The sequence below is a fragment of the Drosophila melanogaster genome, chromosome 2L (genome assembly GCF_000001215.4).
Source record: "Drosophila melanogaster chromosome 2L".
In the NCBI taxonomy this organism is placed as follows: Eukaryota; Metazoa; Arthropoda; class Insecta; order Diptera; family Drosophilidae; genus Drosophila; species Drosophila melanogaster.
In genome coordinates this window covers 307652-334879 of record NT_033779.5, presented here as the reverse complement: position 1 = coordinate 334879, position 27228 = coordinate 307652, and the positions used below count along the sequence as shown (strand labels likewise).

At 44.7% G+C, this 27228-nt stretch overlaps 6 protein-coding genes and 1 long non-coding RNA gene across 14 annotated transcripts in view; 5 read left to right on the top strand and 2 right to left on the bottom strand.

Annotated features, from left to right (window-relative positions):
• Plc21C (Phospholipase C at 21C) overlaps window positions 1–27228 on the bottom strand; it is a 49632-nt gene that overhangs the window by 20687 nt on the left and 1717 nt on the right. For 3 of the 6 annotated variants that reach the window (NM_205883.2, NM_057503.5, NM_205882.2), the window contains exons 1-4: window positions 24275–24680; window positions 16760–17137; window positions 9056–9202; window positions 623–760 (exon numbers count right to left, since the gene is read on the bottom strand). In NM_205883.2, the coding sequence (NP_995605.1) occupies window positions 623–760; window positions 9056–9202; window positions 16760–16852 (378 nt within the window). In that variant the 5' untranslated portion in view covers window positions 16853–17137; window positions 24275–24680. 6 annotated transcript variants of the gene reach the window in all.
• On the top strand, window positions 2545–4970 carry CG31921 (uncharacterized protein). The gene has a single exon (NM_164380.2). It carries the CDS (start codon window positions 2748–2750, stop codon window positions 4887–4889), a length of 2142 nt encoding a protein of 713 aa, NP_722627.1. The 5' UTR covers window positions 2545–2747; the 3' UTR covers window positions 4890–4970.
• On the top strand, window positions 5119–9358 carry CG43755 (uncharacterized protein). 2 transcript variants are annotated; one of them, NM_164379.2, is made up of 2 exons: window positions 5119–6287; window positions 8819–9358. In NM_164379.2, the coding sequence occupies exons 1-2, from the start codon at window positions 5255–5257 to the stop codon at window positions 9007–9009; spliced, it is 1224 nt and encodes a 407-aa protein (NP_722626.2). In that variant the 5' UTR covers window positions 5119–5254; the 3' UTR covers window positions 9010–9358. The 2 variants fall into 2 exon arrangements, with proteins under 2 accessions (NP_722626.2, NP_001259819.1); NM_001272890.1 differs by lacking the exon at window positions 8819–9358 and having other exon boundaries at window positions 5119–7451.
• Window positions 11789–12779, bottom strand: CG33127 (uncharacterized protein). Its single transcript, NM_175942.2, has one exon. The coding sequence runs from the start codon at window positions 12747–12749 to the stop codon at window positions 11895–11897; it is 855 nt and encodes a 284-aa protein (NP_787956.1). The 5' UTR covers window positions 12750–12779; the 3' UTR covers window positions 11789–11894.
• CG11911 (uncharacterized protein) lies at window positions 13632–14601 on the top strand. The gene has a single exon (NM_134674.2). It carries the CDS (start codon window positions 13659–13661, stop codon window positions 14490–14492), a length of 834 nt encoding a protein of 277 aa, NP_608518.1. The 5' UTR covers window positions 13632–13658; the 3' UTR covers window positions 14493–14601.
• On the top strand, window positions 15621–16518 carry CG11912 (uncharacterized protein). Its single transcript, NM_134673.4, has one exon. The coding sequence runs from the start codon at window positions 15647–15649 to the stop codon at window positions 16460–16462; it is 816 nt and encodes a 271-aa protein (NP_608517.1). The 5' UTR covers window positions 15621–15646; the 3' UTR covers window positions 16463–16518.
• On the top strand, window positions 25532–26343 carry lncRNA:CR43719 (long non-coding RNA:CR43719). Of its 2 annotated transcripts, NR_073679.1 has the most exons (2): window positions 25532–25883; window positions 26038–26343. It is a non-coding gene; the product is annotated as a long non-coding RNA:CR43719 (long non-coding RNA). The 2 variants fall into 2 exon arrangements; NR_124000.1 differs by having other exon boundaries at window positions 25532–26343.

Below are 27228 nucleotides of genomic sequence, written 5' to 3'. Positions count from 1 at the left end.
CAAGTTGCGTTTGTTTATTTCAGGAATGTCCGCGACGCGTGCCAAAAATAATAACCACAACAGCACGATACCGGGCTGCTGACCATTGATAAAATAGAACATTGATTTTGGGCAAGGTCAATCCAGGGCAGTGGCAGACATGAGGAATGGACGGTGGACAGTGGACGATGGACTGTGGACTGTGGACACGCCCTCGCCTCGGACGAAAATCAATAAAAGCGCCGTTGTTGAGTGGTCCATAATAACTTTTACGCGCCTTCGGTAACCTACTAAAAATAGCCGGAACCAGAAAGCGAAAAGCCATAGGTGTGTCCCGAATAAAAAGGCAATCGGTGTACAAGTCAAGAAAAATATATTTTGCCGAAGAATGGTATTTCTGCTCAATTGTTTGTTTTGCTTCCCAATTTTTTGTAGCACACCATTATATCAACCATTGGCGATATACTCCTGACACAATTCCCCGAATGATTCGGAACTGTGACCGCAAGTGCGGAATGGCATCTCCTTCGACACTGTTAAGTTGTCATCAAGTTGTCACAAGTGCTCTGCGCAGGTGGCTATGTCCACTGGCACCCAGCGAGCAATTGGACGCGGGCCAAGTGCGGAGGATTGGCGGACTTACCTGGGCTATGTCCCGCCGGGTGCAGCAGAAGTTGACGAACGTCATGTTGACGAAGTCCGAGCCGTGGCATACCGTCACTGTCTTCTCCTCGAGCGTGTCCTGGGGGCCCAGCGTCACAATCTGGCGCAGCTTGTTGTCCTGCAATCGAAAGATGGGCATGACCGTTATTAATTACCAAATGAGAAAAGGGATTTCAACATTGGGGTAGGGACATGCGCGGAAAATTAAGTTTTATGACTCGGCAGTCGTAAATGGAATTCATATCCTTGCGCGCTAATCCTGCGAGTGCAGCAAAATTCATTTGCTCGCATCGTAAACCAGACAAACAAAGACGATACCCAAGCTCAACTGACCGGGGTGCCATATTTCAATTAAACGGCACAAATGGATTTACGAGCCCGGGAGAACGTGCATCCGTAGGCGGGGGACCCGCCCAACCAGACCGCGCAACTGCACGGAACGCAGAAACGGGGCAGGAACATTTCGACTTCCGAGTCAACTGGGTCGAATGCAAATAAACCCGCGACACAAGCATATGGAATAGAAAAAAAATTGCCTTCGTAGACTTTCCGTTCAAGGAAATACGACTTTGCTGCGAAATGTTTATGCGAAAAAAATAAAATGGACAGACTTTAAACTGACTTTATTTACCCTCAAAGTAATAGTAAATAATCCTTTAGCAGTCTGACAATAATGGAACACAATCATAGATATAGGAATTTATTGTTTCCTAGAACTCGAAACATAGAATTCCGGTGTTCTTTCTATAATGTCTCCGTTGGTTCTCTACATTTTAACACTTTCATTCCACTAGTACTGGACTTAAAAACTTATGTTCGTCAACGCAGCAGTTTGTCTCCCCCACTTTTCCAGTGAGGCGGGGCTCAGAGCAGGATTATCCACGTCCTTTCAAATGCAAGACACATAGCTCGGGCCCAGGACATTGGACATCGGTCAGTTGGCTGCAACAAGGGAGGACAGACTTTGGGACGGCAGGGCCGAAATGCTTGAAGCGGAAGCCAGAGCATGAATCGGGCATTAACTTCGTGGCCACCATGTCTTGGGGCAGCGTTTATTTGGCTCTCCTCCTGCAGTGCTTCCGGCGTTAGAGCTGCCCGGGTGGCTAGGGTGACCTTATCGGCAGGCAGTTTGCAGTGGAACCCCATCGTGGCCTAGCCGTTATATCTTGTGTGCTCTCACATCGAGCGAATGAACTGAGAAATATGTCTGTCACATACGTCATTATTAAATGATATTGAAAGGCTTTCCCTCTTGAAGAAATAATGGCATCGTTTGGCGGTGATAAACGCAAACTTACCTACGACGGGAAAGCGGACGGGGTGTACCCCGCCTGGCTGCAGGTTACGCTTATCTGCCAGCGTCATGATTTGCTTTTAACTAAAAACTAATTCCGGCAAATTTGTCGCTCTGAATAATGTAAATGACTTTCGCAAACGGAGCTCCCGTCGCCGGCTCTTCAGCTTATTTCTACAGGTCTCTGTCCGCAATTTGCCGGCACCGTGCGAAGCGTAAAGCGGAAATGACTACGGCGATTATCTTAATTGCTTCTCACGCTTCGCGCTCAGCACTCACGCGCAGTTCGCCGCCCACTCAGTGCCTCCCAATCCTACGGGTCCCTTGGCTGCTAATCCTTTTGGCTCTGCCAGAAATTTGAATTTTAAGAAAGCTCATTATGTCCAAAGAGCAGGGGCGGGGCCGCAGGATGCTCGTGATAATTTTAGCCAGCTCAAACACAGTTATTGATTTTCGAGGTGCTAATAAAATAAAACTCAGCCCAAATGACACTTCTTAGTAAGTTATGAAAAGGAATTATTTGTTGAGAAAATTGCTGATTTCAAATCTATTTTCTTTCATAGAAACAAGCAACAAAAACATAGGTTTTGACTTTTGCTTTATAGTTTGCTGTATATTAAGTACTCCACGCGCTATCTGTCAGATGATTTTGTCTTATGTTAAAGGGCACAGATCAGATAGTTGTAAGAACCAGATGGGGAAAATACATTTTTTTTTTTAGATTTACAAAATTTATTCCTAAGGATACCAAAATAGGTCAGAGCTCTATATTCAAAATCCAGCTAATTCCACAGTCGCTAATTGTAAAAGTATGAGCAACAAGCAGTCGATCGACTCTCGCCGTGGATCGCACAATAAGCGAACCATACGCACCTCTGATATCGGGACTCTGGACACTGATATTATCCACACACCATACGAGTTAATGCGACAAAGGAATTGCAAAGCGGAAAAAATCATTAAATGGGAGCGGTATCCCAGCATTCGACCTCCAGTATCCAAATGCAGTAACGACCAAACCAGGAACTATCTGTCGGAGTCAGTAGATCAGGGAGGCTGTTTGGATCCCAGTACTAAGGGACAGGACGCTGTCAGGATCTGGAAATTAAGCCCGCACAAGAGCACTCTCAAGTTCTATGGAGTGGCCGATGGACTAAAGTTACCAGAGGCTGTTAAATTCGACAGGACTTTGACAACCAGCTTAAAACATGCAAACGGCTCCAGGAGACCAGTTCCAAAGCCACCGGTTCCACTAGAGCCAAAAAGACCTCCACAACCAGTTTCCCTGTGTCAGCCATATATCCTTAACAGGCAGACCCTCAAGGAGGAGCTTCAACGAATGCCCATTGCACTCCAGAAACTTAATCCCAAGGAGGCTTTTAATACGCTTTTTTGCGAGAAGCGTGAAGATCCGATGGATCCTCTGGGAGTGGAGGCGGCAACTAATCAAATCGTTAGCCTTAGAGAAGCTCTGGATATGGCGAAGCCGGAGACACCTTCAAAGCACGGATTGCGACGTAAGCACTGGTACTGCCCTTCAAAGTGTGGTGAGCCGGAAAACAAGTGCACTGTCTTTGAGTGGGCCCAGTACAAATTGAACCCGCCACCCTATGACAAAGCATTCTTCAAGTGGTTCCAGGAGCAGAAAGTGCAACTGGAGAGAGAGCCGCACGACTATGATGAGCTGTATAAGCGGTTCCAAGCCTGCTTCGAGGAAAAGGGTCAACCAGATCCCGAATGTGTTGCCATGGCGAAGTGTTGTCCGGATATGATCAAGGAAACGAAAGATGAATATGGAGTCGGAGAAGGGGGCACTGGCGGTGGAGGCGGCACACACAACACAAAAGAGGGTGATGGCCAAACGGGTTCTGGTGTATCTGGTCCTGAAGGTGTATCTCAGTCGGGAAAAGACAAAGAAAAAGGAAGGGTTAAGAAAAGTGACGATCTTGGAGATACTGAAAAAGATAAGGAAACCGATAAAAGTAAGAGCACGGGGAAAGATAATGAGAAGAATAAGGAGGACAAAGAAAAGGAAAAGGATAAGGGCAAGGATAAAGTGAAGGACAATGAAAAGGAAAAGGATAAGGGCAAGGATAAAGTGAAGGATAAAGACAAGGATGCGGACACTGATAAGGGCAAAAGCACAGACGAGGATAAAGGCAAACACAACGCTAAGGATAAAGACAAGAGCAAAGAAAAGGATAAAAATAACGATACGAATCAGAACAATAAAAAGAAAAATATAGCTGATCCTGATCATGAACAACTGAAGCCCAAACATCCTGGCAAGCAACCGAAGCCGCCGATCGAAAACACAACAGATACGTCCACTCACAACATATCCTCCTTTATTTCCAGGGATTCAGACAAAATATCGATTCAGGAAGATATTATCAAGGAGAAAGGAGATCCTTCAGCTAAGGATGGAGTGGAAGACAAGCCGACACAGCCGTCAAGTACGAAACCGCATAACAAGAAGCCGGCGAGCAAGAAACCACCAAAGGGGAAAACAGGCGAGGAAAAGCCCCAGAAGGTTGACGAGAAGGAAGTTAAAGAGTCCTGCCCACCTTGTCCTCCAGTGGGCTGCGCGTGCACAATTTGCGACTGCCTCTATGGCACGAAGATTCCAATTTCCCCGAAGATGCAATCGATTATGGCCGAGGAAAAACTTCGCGAAAAGAGGGAATACCTTCGGCGGATGCGGCACCGGGCGTACATGGATTGCACTAGTGAAAAGCCACTGGTCCCCCAGCACAAGGTGGATCCCATCAGCTGCGACAACTGCTTCTGTCTAGATCCCAAGATATCCGAATACTGTGAGTGCTTGAGAGCTCTTCAACACTTGCAGCGGCTCCTTGGAAAGGAACGTCATAGGATCGTAAACAACGAGCTTATATTCAACCTCGATGATCTCCGGCAGCGAATCGCCAACCGTATGTGCAAGTGCTTCTGAGAACTGTTTTTTTTTTGGTCAGTATAATTGGCTTGTAAGTGTATTTTTCAAAATTTGACAATTGAGTAATAAATATTCCCTAAAAAAAAGCATTTGGAAACCCTGTTTTATTATTAGAGGTCACTAAGTTTATGGAATGTAAATTCCTCAGTCGGCTCTGAAAGCCCTTTCAAAGGAAGATGCTGATATTTTTTGTAAGCCATTCTCAGTATTTTATCATGTGTTCAGCAAACAACACCTAAATTTAAAAAAAAAGCCTGTTTTATTTTGGTTCCCAGATTGAGCTTAACCGTATTTAACCATTAAACAATATTGGACCCGAATCGGATAAACACTCCAAGCTTGGGGAATAAGACGATACCGCAATGATGGGCACACGGGCTGCGGAGCCCCGAGGATCCAGGAGGTCCTTGGCAGGTCAAAGCATTCAAGAGCTCTCTGTGTGCCAGGAACCCGACCCGCTAAACACCTTTTTGGAGAAACCACTTACCCTGTATCAGTGGATGCGGTGGCGCAACTGCAAGACCCATAAGCCGCACCTAGAGGAAACATACCCCAGCATTCTACCGCCTATATCCAAATGTGACGATGCCAAGACTCTGAAGTACGTTGAAAATGCCATGGAGGCCAACAAATGTAAAGAATACGTCAAGGAAGACGTGCTGACCGTGTGGAACTACAGTCCCCAAAAGGAATCCTTGGTGTGGTATGGCGTTAAATCGCAGTACCCGTCTCCACAGGCCGTCCTCTATGACCGCGCTTTGAAAAAGAGCCTAAAGGCGGCTAGTCTTGCTCCAAAACCGCCGAAGAAGTCCAACATAAAGCCTAAATGGCAACTTCAGAAGAAGCCCCCCCAGCCTGGCGCTTTTGTTTTAAATCGAAAATGTCTGAAGGCCAAGCTCGAAAGGATGCCAAACATAAAACGCCAACTGAAGTCGAACAATGTCTTCTCCTGGCTTCACTGTCCTCAGCCAGCGGATCCGAGCAATCCTTTTGACGATAGCGCCGTCTATCCAGCGATCAGCATAGAACAGGCGATGGACATGGCGAAGCCGGAAAAGCCTCCCAAACATGGCCTCAGACGTAAGCATTGGTACTGCCCCCCGAAATGCGGCGAGGCAGAGAGCAAGTGCACCGATTACGAGTGGGCAAAGTACAAGATGGATCCCCGGCCCGACAACGAGGCATTCCAACGCGAGATGGCGAACCAAAAGGCCTTTAAACAACCGGAGCCCCGCAACTACGATGAACTGTACAAATCGCTGGTAACTTGTTTCGTTCAAGACCCAAATGGAAAGAATGATCTCTGCGAAGCGCTGGAGAAGTGCTGCAGGGATCCCAAAGATCCACCTGCACAGGGTTGCAGCGAGTTCGTTCCGGATGGCGCCGGAGGAGATGGTGAGTCGGCAGTTGATAAGGACAAGGGTAGGGATAAGGACGTGGACATTGACATACACGTGGACATTGACAAAGACGTGGACATTGACAAAGACAAGCGAAAAGACAAAGGGAAAACGGGTGATGGTGACAATGAAAATGAAGGTATCGGCGACGGTGACGGTGAAAAAGGTGGACAGAACGATAAGGGCAAGCACGAAAAGGGTGATGGAGAAGGAAACAAGGGATCTGAAAAAGATGGAGGGGAAAAAAAACCGGCAAAACAGAACGAAGTCAAAGAAAACGACAAGGAAAAAGGCATGGAAAAAGGCAAGGAAAAAGGCAAGGAAAAAGGCAAGGAAAAGAAGACCAAAGAGCCAAACTTTAGATCCTCTGAGGACCGTCCTCCAGTGCCCCAAAGTAAAGATACTACTCACGGGACCGAAGAAAGTCACCATGGTGACGGCGACTTCGGTGGTCCTGATGGCGATAGAGAAAAAGGCAAGAACCAGCCTGACGGGAAAAGCGGTATCGTAGATCAAAACCAGGGAAAAGACAAGGACAAGGGCAAAGGTAAGGAGAAAGGCATGAATAAGAAGGGAAAGGGTAAAAAGAAACCGAAAGATAAGGATGAGGATAAGAATACCAAGGACAACCGGAGTGAAAAGGACTGCCCCTGCGAGATTTGTTGTCCGCCAAAAGAAGAGGACACTCCGCTGATCAAGGAGATGCGCCGGCGGGATCGAGAGCGCCAGGTGCGCGATTACCTCCGCCAAATGCGTCACCGGCAATACATGGAGTGCAAGGACCTCAAATACCCGAGCCCACACCATAAGTGTGATCCAATCCAGTGCAACAACCAGTTCTGTAGCAATCCACGTATGCAAACTCATTTCGCCAGAGTCCAGGCAGTGCGAAGCTTGCAGCAGATCCTGCAGAGAAGAAATCGACAAGGCGATGTCAAAATCTCCAAGGATCTGGACTCACTTTTAGCAAGGCTGTGCAATAGCCTGACAATAAGTGATGGTCACTGCAGATGACCCCGCTTCGACTGTGTTTTGGTGATGTCTAACGAGTCCGAGTCCGCATTTGTAACTTGTGCCTAAGTTTTTGTGTCATAACGGTATTGTGCTAATTTAAAGCGATCTTAATTGCGTCCTTTAAATAAACTCGAATCCCAAGCTGAGCCCTGGACTAGTAGTCAATTCATTAATGCACACAGCGAAGGCGGGGTCTCTGCTCTTAAATGTATGCTATGCTTTTCGTGGCTTTCTGTTAATCACACATGGGCCTGCGAGTGTGTGTTTGGGCGTGGTCAGCGCCCACCAACTCGTGCGAGTAATTAATGAATGATTCCTTGCCAAAGGGTTTTTCGTTTCGAGACAGACAGCTTTTCTCATTAATTCTGATAAAGCTGTTTCGTTGGCAACAACACAAATTTTCTTAACATTTATGTACCCTAAATGTGTATGATTGAATTGTTACTCTACCACTCTACACTCTACAATTTCATCTATCCGAATATTGGAAATAAGTTCATTTTAAACCAGATAGTTTAACCTACAAAACTGGCCTATCTTTTATTCACGCCTTATTTAGCGGTTAGGTTTGTAGAGCGTTGTCAACATTCATTGTTTAAATTCCTCCGGTCCCGCAAAGACCGCTTTCATTTCCAAACTTTTCCGGCGCTGTTAGTTTGCCTCGGGCAAACTGAAAGGAAAACCAAACTCATTTGCCTTTGGCCTTGGGCCTGCCGCGCTCCACAGCAACAACTGCAACTATTATCGGGGCCGCGAGCGGTGGGCGTTGCCCTAGGAGGACCAACATGATTTATGCATGGCGAAAAAGCGGCTCTGACGCCCAAGGATTTCCCCATTGGAATAATTGCCCTAATGGCTGGGACCAAGAAAAAAGAGGAGCAGCGTTTGTAGGACTTTAATTTCATAATGTGCCGCAAATTGTCCAGATGGAATAGTGAAAGTTTCGAATGACTTCTTCAGGGCCAAGCTGCTTACATAGAATGCTGGTCAATTGCACAAAAGCAGGAGTCGAACCATCCTTGCCTTCTCATTGCTAAGATATATGTGTGTATTAGCGTCATGGAAAAAAGAGGTATTCCGAATCCGCACAACAATAAATGGAAAATTGTGTTAAGCTGAAAAAGCGTGACAGCCGTGAAGGCGCAACTAACTATGGAAAACTCTTGCCAAACGCACACATTACAATGGGGATACTGATTCCTATTCCGATTCCGGGCCCGGCGCACGTGACTTGGTTAGGAAATCTAAACGGGGAATTGGGCGGGTTCACCCTTGCTCCCATCCTCTGAAAATATCTTCACATACCTGACCCAGTAATTGGCTTTCCAAGAAGGCCAGGTAGCAGTGAGAAGCATTTACCCAAAAGATTAATATTGCCCAAAAGATTAATATACACTAGCTATACTTTACTATGGTATTTGTGTGCATCGCGAAAAAGTAACAACCGCCTACATTGCTCAATTTACGTGCTTAAAACAGAGACTTATTTCTTTTTTTATTTTTGCATTTCAGAAGTTTGTGGTTGCTGCGGTAAATGCTGCTGCTCAAGGAAGAAGGGAGGAGAATCCTGCGAAGTAAAGCCCATTATGACAAGGACGGATGAATGCGATGGTAAAATCAGCGAAGAATGCTCTCTCCCATCTGGCATTGATTCTATTGACAAACCCCAAGAACCAGCTACCCAAGGAGCGACTAAAGAGTAGAAATCAAGTATACGCCACGGATGCATTTTTTAAGAAGTATACGCACCTTTGGTCGCTTAGCGTACTGTCCTGTGCGAACGTCGCGTATGGTGGCTATATCAAGGATATCCAGCTCGTTGTTCTGGTCGACCCAGTAGAGGAAGAAGCCCTTGGCATCGACGCGCATTGTAACCGGTGTTCCAGTGCCCGAGTCCTGAAATCAGATGAAGAAACCGCATGAGAACCAAAAATGAAGCAGGCTGAAATGAAGACGAACCCTAGTCGTTATTAATAGCGCGAATGATAATCAAAGCGCGTATTCTTTCGATTCGGGTCCAATAAATTGTAAACACATGATACATACAGTCGTAATTTCAGAGTTTATTGAACTGCCCCTAATGAATTTATCCCATTCAATATTTCAGCTGAACTGCCGCATGAGTGCAGTCGTCTGTTATTTCTGCTTATTATTTAAGTCAAATTAAATGGGCATCTGACGGCAGCCATAAATATTTAATTCCACGGCCGTCTATTCATAAAGGAAAAAGCTGGCGAAAAGTGAAAATTCTCCGACCGCAGCTGGCAATGCGAAACAGATGCGGATTCCGAGTAACCCCCAGCCGAAATTAATATATTTTGTATTTCTCAAATATGCATGCAAATAAGTGGCAGCCAAATCTGGTATCCAGCTAACAAGATGACAAGGTATCCAGCTAACAAGATGTCCCGAAAATTCGGCTCCACTTCTAGAAAGATTTTCCCGGTGGGTGACAATGGGGGTAGAGGGCCCTTCATCTGGGCGTGAAGTCAACGCAGACAACGTGCAACAAAGAAGCCATGAATGTGTGTGCAACTAAGTGGGGCAAAATACGACGGTCACGCCAGTTTTGCTTCAGGGAATGTGGCAACAAAGTGGATCCACCTTGGGGTGCAGGCGTTGTTATTTTAAGGGGGCGATTTCACTGAAATATTTATTGACTCTCATATCGGTATTAGGTACCTCACTCAATGCATCACCGGCAACGAATTACGAGTAAAATAAAAATGCGAGCTTCTGGTATAACTACCTATATTAAAGCCCGTTACTCGAAGTTTGTTTTGTTTACTTTGTTTGTTTGGTACCACCTATCTGTTCGCTGAAAAAATTCCTTGACTCCAGAGTTTAGTTCCAATTAGAGGGTGAAATTCCTTGACCCCGTCATCGGTCCATTAAGATTAGGGAACGCTTGTTGTTACGACCAAAATTGATGAGCTTTCAAATACTCGTTACGAGCATATTTAATTCGCGCAGCCACAAGTTCATTATCCTTTTGGGATCGAATTTTGGGTTTGAGTTTAATGAACCCACTAGGTGCCAAAGTGGCCTGCCTGGCAAACACTTTCCCCTTTTCACAGACGAGGCCGAGAGGTTCCTTAATAATTGAAATTGAAAACATCAACTCGGATTCACCCCCACCACTTGTGATATTCAATTAGGCGCATATTTTCTGGGGATTTTCAGATGGGCTGGTCTGTTGGTTGTTTAGGAAAGTCCGGAGCGAGGACAAGGGTTCTACCATCGCTAATTGGTAGCCACAATCCCCACTCGAGTTGTCTTGGTTGCTTTTCCTGTTGTCTAATTACTGTAAACTAATTGAGTTGAGCTCGCGCGGATGGGCGGTAAAAAGTTCGTTAATTCAATTTCAATATGCAAAATTCAGTGGAAATCCAATAACTGCAGAAATTGTGTGCGAATTTAAGTTTCTACTTCGTGACTGCTCCTGAAAGACTGTGTTCGAAGTTACTGCCTTTTGACACGCTCCTCAAATACAAACAGCCAACGCTGGCACGCGTTTCAGCATCTACTACATCAGTGTATATTTCTGCTAATGTATATTCTTGTATTTGGGTGTGCCTTTAGGATGAGAACGATTACATGCATAATTGAATTGGTTTAGCTGTTGGATCTGCTCCTCGTACATATGTCACTCGACTGTAGAAAACGCTTAAAGCAGACCGCACACCGAGCACAGCAAAAGGGAATGTCTGCAGCCAGCCAAAAGTGTCTCAGATGCGTGCACTGTGAAAAATGTCTATACCTACGTATGTAGGGCTTTTTGAGTGCGATTTCCTTTAAAAATACATGCACATCTGTATCTATGAAACACATCTGTTAGTGACAATTGTCAGACGCTGTTCTCGATTCGCTGTCAATCATGCTTAGGGAATTGAGTTCTAAAAGGGCTGTCGGGAGTCCAAAGCGAAAGGTGGAGTGCTTCAGTGCATTAGGAAGCATTGGGAGGACGATTGGCAGGTTAGGATATGCTAATGCTGCTGAGGAACACCCAACAGTCAGCTCATCTCCCTTGAAGAGTACACTTCGAACTATAGAAATACGTTTAAACCGCTGCTGGCTGTGCTACATGCAAATCATAGTATAAAATATGTACCTGCTTAGTTCTCTTTACATACATATTCCACCTAACCCATTTCCATCCCCCTCAAATTACCTGATAAAGTTTTCATGGAACTAGAAAACTTTGCCTGCCACTGCTGTTGACAGGATAACCTGACAAACTACCGCAGAGTCGTGATAGGAATGAGTCTCGCTCTCGTCAGGGTCTGTCACCAAATTTGCAGTAACTATGATCTTACCAAATTTACCCATCTGACTAGAAAGTCAGCTTACACCTTACCGCTTACTCAGCAAATACAAAGACTCTATCATAAATCATAAATCGCCAGCTGATCGGCAATTATAAATAGTAGTTCGATTTCAGGCAATCAGCCGTCCACTTATCGAGCAATAAAACAAGGTTTTCTATTCACGTTAACGAGCTCTGTGATAAGATACGAAAACGCGCGGTGTTTACTTTAATGTACTGCTAGAGTATTACGCAAAGATCTCCCCTTCGACACCACGACTCTCAGTTAAGCTGGTAGTAGGCGCCGATCGTTTGGTGGATCCATCCAATGTAAGGGGGTACAGAGGTGTACACCGTTGGCCGATTGGCATATCCGCACGGCATATAGCTCCAGGATCCGAGGCCCACCAACTCCGCCGGTCCAGTGATGGGCCAGTAGATCAGGGGAGTGCCTCCGTCTCCGTAGCAGGTCTTTACCTGAGAGCACACCTGCTGCGCCGTCAGAGGAGCGTCTGCGGGCAGCAACTCCTTGCAACCCGTGCTATTGAGTAGGGGAGCGAAGGCATACTGCAACTCTTTGGAGTACTCGTCGCCATCGGGGTCGGTGAGTCCCCAGCCATAAGCAGCAGCTGTCTTATTGCTGTAATCATCATTGATGTCGGGCAGGGCGATCTGCTGAACTCGAGCGTTGTACTCGAAGCTCTCAGAGACGTGGAGCAAGGCTATATTGTCACTTCCGGCGTTTCCATTGAAAGACCGATGCGTTGAGGCGAAGTCGACGTAGCGCACTTGGGCGGCCGTCACGTTCGACCGGTTGATGATTCCAGCGTAAACGGGTGTTCCTACGGCATCTCCGTTGAAGGTGCGCAGTTCATCGACACAATGAGCAGCCGTCAGGAGCCATCGTTTGCCAATGATGGATGCCCCGCACAAGTGGGTATAGGTGGCCCTTGTCAAGGACAGGGACACCAGGTAGGGCACATTGTCCACCCCCTGCACATCGTAGCCATCTATAATCAGGGGCTGGATCTCTGCGTGAACTTGTTCTGTATCCCTCAATGTCAGGTGTTGAATGTGCGGAAGTTTAGCCGCTCCGGCCAAAGCCAAGAGGGGCAGCAGGAAAAGCGGCGATAACATCACTGATACGGTTGAGAATTTGAATCGTCTAAACCGGACGCCGAAAAGCAACTGGCCTTTTATAGTACAAGACCAAAAAGCTTTGCCATGCAGAGGAAAGAGAGAAAACCCCTGGAGTGCAGCAGTAACTCAAAGAACTAGTTCGATTATAGAAATATTGGACTAACCTCTGATACCGGGAATTAAGAGATTACGTTTTTAATGTGGCTTTAAAAAATTACATGGAGTGGGACATTCAACTTCTCCACATTACCTAACATATATGCATATATTGTATGTATGTATGTAGCATGTAAAATATAATTTAAGTTTAAGCTCCGTCTTAGGCTACATGTACTATTTTAACCTCCTGGTGCTGTGGCATTTAAATTTTGCAATTAACCTTTGAAGCGCGTAAGAGGACACAATGAAGATCGCGGAGTGCATCCTTGCATGCACTAATTGCCGACTGTCCGGAACAAGCTGCAACCATGTGTCATTAGGGCCACATGTCCCATGGTGTGGATGTTGTCCTGAAAATGTTTACGCAAACACGCGGTCACTTCAGGGGTATGAAATCTCTTCCTCCTCTCTTAATTGGCTTTGAACGCCAGCTGGGAGAACCCCATCGAGAGGGGTCAGTATTTATAGCATCCTTTGAGACTGGGCCGTGGTCGACCTTGCCGTGTCAACACCTCGGTTAGCACATTACGCACACCCACGTGGGCGCAGATTTCCAGGGCTTTTCCCATTCAAGAACAAGTTACTATTAAATACGCGTACTCATATCGGACAATCGTAATCAATTCAGACGAAATTAACTAATCGTCAAATACTATTCATAAATCTATCTGCTTATCTCTAGTGGTGGGCAAGTATAAAAGGTGCCATTAGTTGGTAGTCAGTATACATTCTCCGTAAATCTGCAGAATGAAACTGATCACTGTGACTTTGGTTATTGCCCTTGTGGCCGCCGCCCAGGGAGCCAAGCTCTCCGACAAGCTGGCCAAACTCGTGCCTAGCTTTGCGACCGGCTTCGTGATCAACGGCACGGAGGCAGAACCCCACTCCGCCCCGTACATTGTTTCCCTGGCGACCAACTACTTGAAGCACTCGCACATCTGCGGAGGCACCTTGATTAACAAGGACTGGATTGTGACTGCTGCTCATTGCATTTCCGAGCCAGTAGGCATGAGCATCATTGCCGGACTCCACACCCGTGCCGAGGTGGATGAGCTGACCCAGCAGCGCCAAGTTGACTTTGGCCGCGTCCACGAGAAGTACACCGGTGGCGTTGGGCCCTACGACATTGCCCTGCTGCACGTGAACGAGTCTTTCATCTTCAACGAGTGGGTGCAGCCCGCCACCTTGCCCAGCCGTGAACAAGTCCATGAGGGAGAGACCCACCTGTACGGTTGGGGACAGCCAAAGTCCTACATCTTCTCGGGCGCCAAGACCCTGCAGACTGTGACCACCCAAATTTTGAACTACGAGGAGTGCAAGGAGGAGCTGCCGGAAAGCGCTCCTATCGCTGAGTCCAACATCTGCTCCTCTTCCCTGCAACAGAGCAAGTCTGCATGCAACGGTGACTCCGGCGGCCCCCTGGTTGTTGAGTTCACAAACGCCCCCTCCGAGCTGATTGGCATCGTATCCTGGGGCTACATCCCCTGCGGACTGGCCAACATGCCTTCCATTTACACCAAGGTGTCGGCCTACATTGATTGGATAACCAATATTCAGAGTGCCTACTACAAGCTCTTCTAAACAAAAGGAAGAAACTATTAGTCAGATCTATTAGCCAGGATCGAAATCGCTATTGATCAGAGTCATGATCGATTGTTGAATAAAAGCATCCAACTAAAACTTGTCTTGTAACTTTTTTGCGTTTATTCTTTCTAAAATACCATCCTCTTCAACGCAAAGCAAAAACGTTCAAAAAGAAACTAGTTTTGTACACCCCTCCGATTGATCGATTGTGAAATAATTATAGGCAATGAAAGTCCAGTCTCTGTTTGCTTTTCTACAATTTATTGTGTCTGATTACCCTTGAATCGAACTGTAATCGGAACTGGATTAAAGACGGTCCCGAACACACCATTTGTCTCTTGATTTATGGTTTCTAATATAAGCTCTGGAAAAGCCCAGACTTTTGGAGGCGTGTGCCATTGATAGACGATCCAGTATCGAAAGTCATGCACTCGACCAATCAAATCTAACCGGACTGAAAGCTCCTTATCATTGCTATTAAAAAAGTGCTAAATAATATTGAACAAAGAGATTGGAAAAGCTTTACAAAGTTCGAATTCTAAGAATCAACATGTTGCTAAAACAACGTTTAATACAACAAAGAATACAAGGATGACGCATGAAAATTTACAACTTTAAAAGTTAAATTTTTCTAGATGCTTTTTGGCGCTACTAAAAATAATTCCCAAATACATTTAAGGTTGTTTTTAGAAGACTCAATAATATTTACACTTATGTTTTCATATTTCATCATTTATTATCAGGGCATGCTAGCTTCTAATCATTGTTTGCCAAATACACAAAGTCTCTACTATTGTTTTAAGACAAATACAATTAACACACTCAGACAAAGTAACCTGTATGTGAACAAATAGAAACTTGCCATCCAGATCGGGGCCAAAAGCCAGACATGTTGGCTGCAAGGAAGCTTCTTCTGTGCCTTAAGTGCATGCATGTGTTGAGATATTAGAACTCGTATCAGTCAAAGGCGCAAGAGCAGGACAAAGCGAAATCATATCGGGGCCAAGAATATGCCGGTGATGATCGTAAATCTCTTCGGTGATAACGATAACTGGTGCTTGGAGTGCTTACAGTTCAAATTGGAGATTGAAGAGACCTATATAAGGCGCTAGGCTATTTGGCAGTGGAACAAACTCGACAGAGAACTCAAAATGAAACAATTCGCGGTTATATTCGCACTGGCTCTGGCTTCGGTTTCGGCCATTTCTGTCCCTCAGCCGGGATTCCCCGAAGGTCGCATCATCAACGGCTATGAAGCGGCGAAGGGAGAGGCGCCCTATATTGTGTCCTTACAGACCACATCCAACTCGCACTTCTGTGCAGGAAGCTTGCTCGATGAGGTGACCATTGTGACCGCCGCACACTGCCTGACCTACAATCAGGGTCAGGCAGTTGCCGGTGCACACAGCCGCACTGACCAGGAGAACGTTCAGATTAGGAAGTTCACCAATGCCCAGTACGTGATCCACGAGAACTACGGTGGCGGTGTGGGACCCAACGACATCGGCCTAATTCTCCTCAAGGAAGAGGATGCCTTTGACCTGAATGCCGTTGCCCGTGATGGCAGCAATCCGGTTTCCGCAGTAAGTCTTCCTTCAAAGACATTCCAAGGCACTAGCGATGGATATCTGTACGGCTGGGGCCGCGACAACTCAGGATTGCTGCCGCTGAACCTTCAGAAACTGGACGCTATCATTGTTGACTACAACGAATGCAAGGCGGCGTTGCCATCCAACAATTCGCTGGCAGAAACCAATGTATGCACCCACACCCCCGGAAAAGCCGACGGATCCTGCAACGGAGACAGTGGCGGCCCCCTGGTCTCGCAATCCAGCAGTCGAGGAGCCGAGCTGATTGGCATCGTCTCCTGGGGATACACACCCTGTTTGTCCACAACCTATCCTTCCGTATACACATCAGTGTCTTCGTTTTTGCCTTGGATCGATGAGAACCGTAAGGCGAAATAGACAAAAACCTATTCTCTTATATAACCACTTAATAAACGAACATTCTGTACTCAAACAATGACACATTGGGTTAGTGGATATTTTTTCCAAAAAATACCTGATAACTCAACTATCAAAATTAAATTGATTAGTGTTAAAGACTTTTTTAGGCAAAACAAATACTTTGAACAAGCCTAAAAAGTCTTTTGACCTTTTGCAAACGAATTGGAAATAATGGAATGTACCAGTTACAAGTATAAGTAATTAATAATCAATATCCCCGGACAAAATCGTCTAAGTACACAGCTCACTACTCACATCATCCCATCGAATGAACTTCTCGCCATCTTGCAGAGCTTGTGGCACCTCCACGCTGGCGGTGGAGATGTAGGTTCCTCCGGCGCTCATCATCCTCACAAATTTTTGGGTTTAAAATCTCGTTTACGGGCTGCTACTGACCCACTGATGAACGCTTTCTGTTTACTTTCTGTGCGATTCTTGGATTAGCCGCGGCTCCTCATTTCCTTTCCCTTAGTTGTCGCAGAATAGCCACACCGCATACAAATGACGCCATAGTCCTGGTTGGTATCCGAATCATCGACATGGTCCTGGCACAGTTAGAGCGGTATTGACTTTGCACCGCATGCGAGCTCTTTGGACTGCATTCTGGGACTGATTAAAAGTTCTGGCTGTTTTCTGCAAGCACAAAAAAATTGGAAATATATTAAAACAATTTATTTTATCTTTAATTTTTTTATTTTGTAACTTTGTCCTTATGGAAAAGAATGAAGGTAAAGCTAATAATTGTGAAATAATGTTCGACGATATATTCCTATCCTAATTTTAAAGGGGTTATTTCTGTCGAGCCCTGTTCCCAATTGAGTCATGCCCAACTGCAGATACACCAGATACCATTAACAATTTTCCAAAGTCTGACGCTTTTGTTTCGCTGCCATTGCGGGTCAACCCGATTACGTGTACGAGAAAGGTCAGGAACAGAGGTCCGGACTTCGGATCGCAGCCCCCTGAATGGGCTTTCAATGAGCGCCGGACGAATCTCCATTCATTGGGGTCCATTCCATTCAGGTCTCTCTGGCTTTGTTTGCCTATTTTTGGGCTGCTGTCGCCGGCCATTGTGTTGCGAAATTCCCTTGTAGTTTCCTTCACCTTTGCTTTTTGTTGGGTTTCTGGTTTTTGTATTTGACTGCACTTCATTTATGCAGGAAACCGTTTTTCGGCTTGCTAATTTGGCGCACAAACATTTTTAATTTCAATTAGCCGACAGAGCACTCCTGACCTGAGTACTATCGAGTAGCCTAAAATAGACATCCGGCACTGTTTTCGTCAGTCGACCGATCTGAACCGAGTGGTTCTTGTTTTGGACTAATCCACTTAGAAACTCTGAGATGGCAGCAAATCCGGGGAAGAATGCGTAGAGGGAAGAGGCACGTGACTGCCGAGAGCTAATACTTTCGTAATTTCTTTTGGCCTTGTCATAACCAATTTAAGTCAAGTCCGAAGAGCAAACCCGAAACTAAAACAGAAACAGAATCTGAAACTGTGAGTGAAATAGATCAAAAGCACCTAATAAGAGTGTGAGCAAAACTTTTAGACACAACCGACCACACATGATTTTACACCGAAAGATACAAAAATAAGTGAGAAAACAATTGGAGCTGAAAATAAGTAAAGAGAACTCCATAGCACTGCCTATTTTTTCTCAGTGGCGTAGCTTAAGCTGTTTTACTCACACGAATACATACATGCACACATGTCGAAAATTTTCACGCATAAAGGAAGTCATTTGTTTGTATTTGTTGCTTTTCAGAATAGAATTGAATTTGTAAATTTATATTGCCGTTTTCCCTCCCATTTTCTGTTTCAAATTGAGTTTGTACATCATAAATTTGCGAGCTGCCAAAGGGGAAGTAATTAAGCTTTTTCATTCTGCTTGACTTCCGACTATTTTCGAATGCTTCAATGTGGCAAATGGATTTTGAGTCAATATCGAAAATTGTTATCGTAAGTAAAATGAAAAATGGAAGAGACGCTGCTCGATTTTCCTCATTTCCATGCTACGCTCGCCTCACAGCTGTTCCATTGCGTTCCTCCTTTTTACTTTGCAAATCGTTTTAAGTGTTTTATGGCAAACGGCAAAAAATTTATTACAGCCAATTTGCAGGTGAACCTATGATTCGGTGGAAAAAGTAGGTTCTGTATGGGTTGAGCTAGCTGGCGTTTGGGGACCAATTCTGGGGATACGCAACGGAAATCACAGCGGCAACACAAAGGTTTCAAGTGACTTTCCCCGTTGTTTTTTCTCGTTCTCAAAGAACGAGAGCCCATGAATCATGTATGCAACGGAAACAGAACAAAACGCTTTCCCACAGCATCTCCCAGTCCGACTTTACCGACCGCCCCAACGCCCCACCGCCCCACCGGCGTGGGTTGGCCCCTCCATTTGCCCCTCCTTCGGCTGGAAAAGCTACATAAATCAAAACGCCAGTCAAAATATGTTTTCCTTTGCCAGCTCACATCCAAAGGTTAAATGTTGATATATGCTGCGAACCATGGAGTACTTGTTATTGGCTTGTTTATTGCAGGCTTTCAGTAGATCTGAGCCAAATTTATGCACCTACATGTTTCGACAGTAGAAGAATGTTGAGAAATATATAAAGATCGTAGGATACTCGTTTCCAATGTTTTCGCAAAACACTTAAAATTTAAAAATATTTTTAGCAAGCATTGATTTATTTTTACGAAATTTTAAGATGAAAGGTATCAGACGTGAAAGCTATTAATTCCGTGCGGCAAGGACTGGCTTTTAAGTACCTGCACCTAAGTGTCCATTTAGTGTATGGACAACTTTTCCGAATGAATGGGGGCGAGTGACAGGGTTTTCTCTCGGGCTTCTTCTTCTATCTGCCGTTTCCGGGAAAGGTACGGAAGTTGCTTGTCAAACGGCAATCTTACCCAGCAACGCTCTCCGCACTCACACAAACACGATAATCAAATCAAGGCGCCAGCTATTTGGTTAATGTGCATGGCAGCGTCGCCGGGAAAAGCGAGAGGAGTGCGGGGAAAACGCAATTGAAAAGCTTAGCGGGTCCCAGGGAAAGTAAAAATGTTAAAACTGAAGCAGGTGAGAGCTCAAAGATAAGAATTGTGGGACAAAAACGGGGCGGAAAACAGCGACATTTTCGTAGCATGCTTTTTGGAGCGACAGTTTTCCACTTGCTCTCTCGTTTTACCGCGCGCGCGGAAATTGCAGCTACAGCCTGTGGCACTCTGTGTGTATGTGTGTATGTGTGAGCCGACTATAATTTCATTTGTGGTACATAAAACTTGGCCAGGCTTCATCTCTTCGGGCGAAGACGATACGAAGGCCAGAAGAGAATCACATTAAACTAATTGCTTTAGCTTGTCGTTGCTGTTGTTTCCATTGTTTCAGCTCCTGTTGTCGAGTGTTTGATTGTTAGTGCTTTTAGGCAGCGCAAATTTTATTTGCTTGTATGCCAAAATGGTTTATGCCCGCATTTGACAGCCATTAAAAATTGAAAAGGCACCGACGAACAAACACACGCTAGCATACACACACAAGTTAGAAGCGGAGCGGTTCAAGGAAACAAAAAGTTCCATGACATAGGTATTTCTCTGTTGTAGATTTATATCTTCTTGGAAATATGCTTCTGGTACAACATTTTTTTTTTGAAAGTGATTGATTAAATAGTTTATTTTAATGACTCCAAAAGAAGCACCAAAGCCAGCAAAAAAAAACAACATAGCAACACAAGACAACTGAACATCAAATATTAACTGAGGATGGGCCAAGGGTCAATGTATGGTGAAATACCTTTGCTATTTAGTCTTTGGTTTCCCGAATTTCCCCCTTTTCACCGCGTTTTGAATATTGCAATTTTACCTATTCCGTAAAAGGAAATAATTCTCCACGAAAAAATGGATTTGATTTTTGGAGCGTTGCGGAATTGATTTCCCCCCAAATTGCTTGGCGCCAAAAGAAAAATTTCTTTGCGGGACTTTCTCTTATTTTCCTACCACGTTTTCCTTACCATTTTCCTTATTCGAACAGAAAATTCATCACTCAGAGTGGAGATGAGGGTTCGCTGGGTGTAAGTCAACAACTTGCCGGCCCTTGGGTGCTCAGCAGTCGCTCATGCTCATATCGGTAGCATAAAGTACACAAATAAATAAAAATATAAAGCGTTGGGCAGGGGTGTAGAATGGAAAATCAACGGGGGTGTGGTTAAGCAAAAGAAAAACAAAATTAAGTTCAATGACACCCCAAAACAACAGCTCCCGGCCGTAAATTCGAGTTACAATTTGTTTCTGGTTGTTCTTGCTGGCAACCTTCATCAACGAATTTTCCTCGGGATCCTTGAAAACCCCCCAAAATACCCCTTCAGCTGAGTGGGTATGGGGGCGCCTCCAATTGGAAAACTTTTGTTACACTTTGTTTTTGGGTTTTTTTTTTAAGGAAAACTTGCGAAAAGTAACCGTTCGGGAGCAATTTATAATTCCAATATTTCTTCATCGATTTGATTGTGTTCTAGAATTAGTTACCCAAGCCCAATGGATAATGCCCTACGATAGGCGAATTGTGAAAATATTGACAAAACAATTGTTTTCAATTGCACGCGAGGTAATCTTCATTCCCACCTCACTTTTGGGCACCCCTATTCGTTGGCCTGTGGCAGTTGTTTGTCTAAATTTTCTATTTATATCGCCGTCGATGAGTTCAATGTTTGATTGGCCTCCGTTGAAATGTAAAATCAACCTGGGCTAAGGACGCTTTTCTGAGGGCACGTGAAAATACGGAAGTTCAGACCCCAAAGCATACTTTTAGGCACATAGGGAATCGAGTTTTTTAAGCTTCGTTCGAAGCTCACTCCTAATTCTAGTATAACATCAGGATAACTCAGTTGGTAGCCCAACATTAGGGCACGTATGTTATCTGCCATTATCATGATGGATTGCTTCTACATAAAATTCACTGATGTTTTTCGTTTCATTACCATACTATCATCACCACCCGAACAACCGGCAGATCCGCCATAAATCGTCTGCCACTGCCACGGATTCCGATTACAGCTAATTGCTCGACTATCTGCGCGTCGGATAACCAAAATAAACACATTAATTGCTTAAGTTATGTGCATTCGGCTGGTAATTTGTTTGTTAGGCACTTCAATTATTCGATATGTATCCTTCTTCTCTTTTCTGCGGGTCTATAACTTTAATGTCAAACCATCGCTTTGATTGCGGCAAGGTTGGTCAGTCAATTTACGACAGCTTTCCACGTCAACTGTGGTCATGCATAATCAAGAATAGGCGACAGAAGCGGGAAGGTGGGATTTTACATAAAGCCACCGCAAACAAAATGAATTTGTGACAGAAAATGATAATTATTAATTAAAACCGCGTTTCAGTGTCACCGCAAACAAACTCCAATATATTCTAACACACCCGAAACACGTTTGCGCGCACAAATTTAGTTCTATTTTGTTTGTACGCCAAGAATTAAAATTCGGTATAGCATAAAACGAATTTGTGATACTCTTTCCAACAAGCACTCTCAAAACACAACGATTAGCGTAACACTTTATCTATTTGAAGAGAAATGTTGATGCTGAAAGTAAGTAAATTCGATAAACGAAATACAATTAGAATCCGGGTGAGCTTATCGCATAAGAACGAATACTTAATTTCTGAGTAACGTTTTCACTTAGTCTATTGTTTTAAATTTAACACTTCCGTATATGTCTGCTTCTCTTTTCCATTTTTATCGCCCTTTTATCTAGTTTGTCAACGTTATCAGTCTGGGGACAGAGCAGTATCAGCAGAAGCAGAGAGAGAGCAGGAGTAGGAACCCCCCACACACACCACACCCCCACCCATGTCGACCGGATTGTCCGACGTATTAGATTTGACGCTTCATTATAATGATAGATCGCTGTGCAATGGTCTATCACCAGGAGCAACCAAATGGGTGCCACACAGCGAGAAAGTCGCGCTCCAACATTGTTGGTCAGGTTAAGTTACATGGATTTAACAACAGGTTCGTTTTAAGATACACAAGCCTGGACTCAAATGGAAATGTATACACTGTATACACCTAGAGCAATACTACGTACATTTATAGGACTAGGGAAATCATTTATTCACCTTTTTGTATTAGGTTTGCATATTCAAAAAAGTTCCATACTTTACATATCCTTAAAACCACTATATGCGTTTTTCAGAAGAAAGGGATACAGAACTATTTTGACAATCGAGGTCTTGCCAGTATGCAAACAACCTTTTTCCAGTGTACGTCCATACGTACGATAGTTGTTTAATTTTCCCAGTGACCTACGTTGCGTATGCGCGACTTTTATTCAGTTTTGTATTCTCGCGTTGGCGGCTGCTAAATAATTAATGAGCAGCCTCAAGTGGTGAATCGGATGAGGCGGGTAGAGAATGAAGATAGAATGGAAAATGGAAAACCGAGTGGAAGTGAAGCAGGAGCAGAGGCATGGCCATGTCAGCATAATTAGCCAAACACTCACCCACGCAGACTAATTGTCCTTTCTGGCGCTTGTGTCCTTTAATGCCTTAATTGTGTTTGAATGATTGAAACTAGCTGCCTTTGAAATGGAGGCCGAGGGAGACAAAGGGGCGTGGTGCAGCAATCAAGTGGGATAATTGCATATCAGTGGTGCAGCTGATGCCTCAACTTGATAAATGCCTCGAGTGGCAACTGAAACAGGACCTAACTGAACACACAAGTGGATGCTGCAAAATGGAAGCGGAATAGCAAGAAGGCGAAGACACAGAGAGCTGGCAACTTAAAGCGTTTCGCTAATTGGCACCAGGAGCTGATGTGATATCTGATGCGCTACTCATTAGCTTTTTGCAGCTTCCCGCTTCGAATTCATCGCACAGATTGGCCATAACCTGATAACAAGCTCGAATCGGGGTTCTCCAACGATTCCCCTTTCAATTGGGCGACGAGGCGCTCCAAAATTGAATGGTTGCTAATTGCTAATAAAATTGACTTTTTCAGTATAGATGAATGTTATACCTTTTAGGTTACACTATGGTATGGTATTTCTTACTTATAACATAAAACTGTGAAGAACCTATATCCACCTCTGACTGGCCAATACCCATTGCAATAACTGGTTTGGTTTTTTTTAGTTTTCCAAACGTATTTAATGTCCTAAAGGCCACGTATCGTTGGGAGATCTCAAATCAAAAGCTGGCTTTGCGTGATTCACGAGCCACCCAGTGAAGCGTTATCTGCCCCGTTCTCGGATTTCCAAGCCAGCAGTATCTCAAAGATTTCGAGATACGCGCCACGCCACGCCACGCGCTCGGTACGAGTTCAAGTACAACTGGCAATGGCAAGGCAACAGCGGCAGCGCCGCAAAATCATTGACAAACGCCTTTCGTCCCCGCGACAGATCACTAGCTTGGCTATCGACAGAGATCTTTCAAGTTTTCCAAATCAAAAGCGAAATATTTAAACTTGAAAAGGAACGAGAATGGAAGCGAGGCACAACAAATAATTTGGCGTAGCTCGAATAGAAATCGACCAGTTTGCCTATAACGGCAGACGCACGATGGGGAGAAGGGGGCAACAGCATTTTTCAGCACAATTTTCAATTAGGCAGCCGTGAAAGAAAACGATGCTGAACAAATAAACTGAATGAGATTGTATTTTAATTTAATTTTGTGTGTGCGGTGCTGAACTCGAGAATCGTTTTCCTCCGCCCTCAAAACTCAACTCCCTGATAAATCCGCAGAGTGAAAAGGTTCTGTTCGGTGCGTTACCTGTGCCAAAGTTTTTGACTTTCAGATGAAAACTTCGTTGAGTGGAATTTGTATTTCGTAAGCAGCGAAATTTCAATTTCAGATTTTGCACCCGCTGGCAAACGAAGATAACCTCTCCGGTGGTAATGGGATTTTTTATTGGATTCGCTCTCCTATTTTAGTTTAGCTATAGTTTTTAACTGTCGGCTTAGTCACAACGCACAGATACGGAGAAACACACACGCACTCGGCTGCTGCAGATACGGATACGGATTCTGGGGACCCGGAGAGGGTTCCTCCGGAGAAAATCTCGGGCGGGTTTTCGGGCCAAAATCTTCCGCTAATACGACCGAACGCTTCGGCGAACGACGAATGTCTGTTGGGAAAATCTATGTGGAAATCTCAATGCTGCTGAAATGCAAAAACGAGAGAGCTGAAGCTTCTCAGTCTCGCACATTTCGCCGCGAGCTTTTACCATGTTACACACTTCTCTGGCATTTTCTCGGTTTCTCCCTGAGAACCTCTCTCTGTTTGAGAAGCTTTCTCTCTGCGTTGCCAGGTTTTGTTTTTGTTTTGGGAAAAGCGTTTGCGGCGAAATGTTCATGTTTTGATAACGGGAGAACGGTCCCCCCCCTGTGGGAACCCTCCTTTTAGAGGTTGCAAGGTGCGAGGGGTGGGGTTATGTCAAGCGGGGAATAATTTTCAAATAAACAAGCCAGTCCGGCAACAATGAGGCTTGAACCGACAATGCCAGGCAAACGCAAACCCCCTTGGCGAACCAGAATTGATAATAGTTGCTGAATAGTTTGGCAAAACCTTCGGTGGAACTCGGGGAACGGAATGTTTACTTGGACAGCGCCGTCACATCGCATCGCCTAATCAGCGGTTGAAACGGCCAGAAAATCAAATTAAAATTGCCAATTTGGGCGTTGTTGAGTGGGCCTCGCCTCGCCTCGATTTGAATTTGAATTTGAGTTTTGGTTTTGTCTGCCGCTACCCATTGCAGCCGGGAATATATATATATATTTATTTAATTTTAATGCCCCGACATACGCCGTACGTGAGTACAGCGTCAAATCGTCCGGTCTCGGAACGCGCGCATGTGCCACAAAAAAATAGAGGAACAAAAACCGTCGAGAAGAGGAAGCCCAGATATATGGGTTCTGACTGTTCCAATACCCTCGCTCAACGAGTGCTCTACATCGCATAACGTGATGTTCCGCCCATGTTTCGACTTTGTTCATGCATCACAATGCCTGTGACTTAGTTAGGTAAGAACTTTTTTATGCCCAAGCGTAGGAAAACCTTTTGTGACATAACAAAAATGTAAAAAATAGATCATTAAATTCATACGTAGTCTGCGAATTAAAAGAGATTCTACACCTATATCCCCCGACTGACGGATGCTATAGGGTATGAAAATACGAAAATATTAACGCGAAATAGGAAATCAGAGATCGGCCAAAAAGTCGGAAAATATGTCAGCGCCGAGGGGCAGCGGGAAAGATGACATCCAATATGCGGGAAAACATTGAAGACCTGACCCACATATTTCGTTGGTGGTTCTCCTCAGTTTCCTTCCACCCTTTCCACGACTTCTGCTTTTGCCCTCCAAAAAGTGATTGACAAGGTGAGACAAATTCTTCTGCATCTGTATCTGTATCTGTCTCCGTCTCCGTATCCGTGTATTGGGACTCCACAGCGGCGACAGTTGCAAGATGCTCCCCCTCCCCCTCCACCCTCTGTTTTGTACGCTTGATTGATTGCGGCTCGGCGTCCCCAAGGTCACTAGGTGGACTACAAAAGATATGCAAATATTGGGTGCCGAACGAAAGCTGCGGGCGTGACTCACGACCACCCATCGGGGTCACCAAACATCCCCCATCCCAGTGGGGAACGAGCTCGGCCATAGGATCGACAAGCAGTCATAAACTCGAACTACTTATGGCAACTAGCAATTCTCATTGCATATTTATTCGGCTATAAAATGCGAAAGAGCAGCCGCACATGGGATCACATGGCATTCCATACCAAGCGATCCCTAGATCCCCAACTAAATAAATTTCAAAATTGTTTATTTTCTTCCAAACAAATCAGCGTGCATTAAAAACAGCGAACAGAAAATTTGAAATCCAAATAAAACATTAACATCCGGTGGGAATCGAGCGGTCCCAACTCACGCCGCCTTTCCTCACGTTGCGCCCACTGTGAGTGGGTGGTGCTGCTGGCATTGTTGTTGTGGGTGGTGGTGCTGCTTTGAAGTGGGGATTTACAGGTGTTTTATCTGCCAGTCTGTTTGTTTACAAAGGTCATGAGTTCCCAGACGAATGTAACTAAATTAAACTTTTCGGAAAGCCAAGCCACAATAAACACGGCAGCTCTTTTAAGGCACATCATAACGAAAAACTAAGAAGTTTTCCAGAACGGGGATTCCCCTCCGGATAACCACATTAAAGACCAACTTATAATGGATAACTTTACCAGTACAGTGTGACCCATATCATAAACGAACCGCAAGACCGTAATTTTTTTATTCATGTTCCACTTACATACTTCAGAATTTGCATAGGGCCGGGAATTTGAAAACAAATAACATACATAATGGTATTTTCATGATAATTCCCCATAATCGAGTCTATTTATCAGTCTGGTGGTGTTTCACCTTTCCTTAGGCAATTTAATAATGGAAGACAAGCAACCCAGCGAAGAAAAACAATTGCAAACTGGCAACGAAGGGAAATGAACATTCTACTGATTCGTAATAAAAATATCGGGCAGACTCTGTGTTTGCCAAATGCAACAAACAGAGAAGAACTTTTCAAAAATTCGCACTTGATTTATTTATAAAGCCATGATGACGTCGTCATATCGGATCGAATCGAATCGGGTATAGTCTGGTTATTTTTCGGATCTGTTTGCGAGCACGAGCGTCTCCCCAGAAGAAATTATAAAATAATGCAGGGTGCTCTGGTTTG